General features: G+C 35.9%; 1 protein-coding gene across 1 annotated transcript; it reads right to left on the bottom strand.

Moving 5' to 3' along the window:
* Window positions 1–235: 235 nt before the first annotated feature.
* LOC128047389 (olfactory receptor 6C1-like) lies at window positions 236–1,174 on the bottom strand. The gene has a single exon (XM_052639569.1). It carries the CDS (start codon window positions 1,172–1,174, stop codon window positions 236–238), a length of 939 nt encoding a protein of 312 aa, XP_052495529.1.
* Between the last annotated feature and the right edge of the window lie 1,643 nt (window positions 1,175–2,817).

Here is a 2,817-nt window from a genome sequence, read left to right as displayed (position 1 = left end):
ACAGAATGAAAAGCTGAGCCCAAAGGAAGGGAAGTGCATGAGAGAAGGATGGGAATTTGAATAGAAAAAAAAAATGTATACAATATGCTTGTGACATTGCTGTCAATGGAAGTATGAGTAATGAAAAAATAGCTCTATGGAGACAATATGAAAATTAATAGATTTTGAAAAGTTCTGAGTTTTATTTAATTGCATTTCATTATGCCTCCATTTATGGAATAGAACTTTTATTTTTTCATTTCCTTGAGAAAAGTACATTCTTCCTTGCCATGTCCATGAAGGCTCGCTTGACTTGCTGATTCCTTAAGGTATAGATAAATGGGTTTAGCATGGGGGCAACTGAGGTATTTAGCACAGCTACTCCCTTACTCAAAGACACCCTGTCCTTTGCTGATGGATTCATGTACATGAAAATGCAGCTGCCATAAGAGATGGAGATGACAATCATGTGGGAAGAACACGTGGAAAAGGCCTTTGTCCTCTGAGTGGTAGAAGGGATCCTCAAAATTGTTCTGATGATATATGTGTAGGACAGAATTATTAATGCCAAAGTAAACATCAGAGTAAACGCAGCACAAGAAAACACCATTATCTCTAGGAATTTGGTGTCTGAACAAGAAAGTTGTAAAAGGGGGGAAAAATCACAGGTATAATGGTCAATAGCATTGGACTTGCAATAATCAAGCTGTAGGAAGAACATGAGTAATGGAAATGTGTTTAAGAATGAGGCCAGCCAAGAAGCCAAGACAAGCAGTGTGCACACTCTATGATTCATGATGGTCATGTAATGCAGCGGTTTGCAGATAGCAATGTAGCGGTCATAGGACATGGCAGCCAGAAGATAAAACTCAGTGACTCCCAAGAGAATGAAAAAAAATAACTGAGCCATACAGTCATTATAAGAAATAGTTTTATCTCCTGTAATAATGGTGGCCAGAAACCTGGGTATAGTGACAGTTGTGAATGATACTTCTAATATGGAGAAACTTCTGAGGAAGAAATACATGGGGGTCTGGAGGTGGACATCCAGCAGGGTCAGGATGATAATGGTCAGGTTCCCAGTGATGCTGAGCATGTAGGTGATGAGTAGAAAGACAAAGATCACAACCTGAACTTGTGGGTCATCTGACAGTCCCAGGAGGATGAAATCTGTTATTTCTGTGTAGTTTCTCATTTTCTTCTTCTTCTGAGTAACTTTCAAGAGAAAACAGAAACCGAAGAACTTAAAGAAAAGAGAATTATTCATGGACTACACTGGAATTTATTTCTGAATGTGTTATGCCATACTAATTTAACTTGGGAGATCTTTGAAACAACTTAATACAAACAGAGAACTCTCTTTAGAAGAATTTCTTACTGTATGACACTGTGTGTGTTTTCAATAAAATCTTTTAAAATCTCCATTTTACTGATTGGAATTATGCTAAAAGTACTTTTAAAAACTTTATCCAAATCACACCCCCTAAATGGGAAGAGCAGGAATTTTAACCTAGGCTTTTCTCTTTTTTAATATAAATTTATTTATTTTAATTGGAAGTTACTTACTTTACAATATTGTATTGTTTTTGTGAAACATCAACATGAATCCACCACAGGTATACACGTGATCCCCATCCTGAACCCCCCTCCCCCCAGTGTTTGAAATACTGGAAAAGAAATGCTACCTGTTGACTTTTTAAAAATCCTTCCCTAAAAGTTTTCTTTCCCATTAACAATCTTGTCTTTTCTTCAAACCTGGTAAAATTATATTATTTCTTAATCTTTCACCTAGTTTTGTATTGTTATTTGCTAGTTAACATATAGAAAATTCAAAAATGTCAGGAAAAAGATCACTTAGTTGGATCTGTCTCCCAAATGAAAGTCATTAGACTTACATCTTCAACAATGGAAACAATTTCTAAGATTTCACTCTGACTCACATTTACCTCCCAAGCTCCTACTCCTTATCTGAAGCCACATCTAATGGATGCATCGTCATGACCTCCTCAGATATGAAAGCAGTGGTCCCCAACCTCTGAGATCTAATGTCTGATGGTCTGAGGTAGAGTTGATGTAATAATAAGAGATGAAGTACACAGTAAATGTAATGCACTTGAATCATCCTGAAACACATCCCTGCCCTCGGTCCATAGAATAATTTTCTCCCACATAAACTGTCTTTAGTGCTGAAATGTTTGAGGACCACTGTAGAGAGTCCAGAGTTCAGAGAAGGCAGAGTACATGTTTAGGAGACTGGATCTGTGTCATGGGCTAAAAAGACCAAAGTGTATGAAAAATCTAAAATAAAGCATTAAAAAAAATCATCTTCCTGAGAACATTTTTTTTTTCTTCAGAATGTCTCCTATCTAAATGATGGTATTGTTCTCTCTCTCTGTCACTTTAAATATATACATGTGTGTTTGTGTGTGTCTGTGTGTATCTTTCTACTGCATGTTATACTTTTAGGTTTTTCCTTTTATCTACATTAATATTCCGTAATAGAAGGTCTATTTTGCTAGTACTTTGTAGTAACCCAAGAAGTAGTAAGGAAATGCCCTTATTTTTGTCTTCCTATATAACGGTAATGATAACGTGCCTTCATTTTAAAAGGAAGCTAAGAGTTCTCTCAGTAAATAGAGTTTTCCCCTTAGGCCTGTGGAGTTTAGGATAACAAGCTTCGTATTCCTTTCAATCCTTTTGTTCTTTTTTAAAATGAATTTTAAAAATTCATTTTTAAATGAATATCTCATTGTCAAATCAGTCTTGTAGCTCACTGAATGTGAAAATCAACTTCTATAAACATATATCCTCAAGGCAATTTGCACCCTCAGCATAGCT

This window comes from Budorcas taxicolor, chromosome 5, assembly GCF_023091745.1.
Source record: "Budorcas taxicolor isolate Tak-1 chromosome 5, Takin1.1, whole genome shotgun sequence".
In the NCBI taxonomy this organism is placed as follows: domain Eukaryota; kingdom Metazoa; phylum Chordata; class Mammalia; order Artiodactyla; family Bovidae; genus Budorcas; species Budorcas taxicolor.
Note: the sequence above shows the minus strand (reverse complement) of the source record. Positions and strands in the feature narration are given on the sequence as shown.

Coding starts and splice junctions, on each gene's coding strand:
- LOC128047389 (XM_052639569.1), bottom strand. CDS start 1,174: ATGAGAAACTACACAGAAATAACAGATTTCATCCTCCTGGGACTGTCA.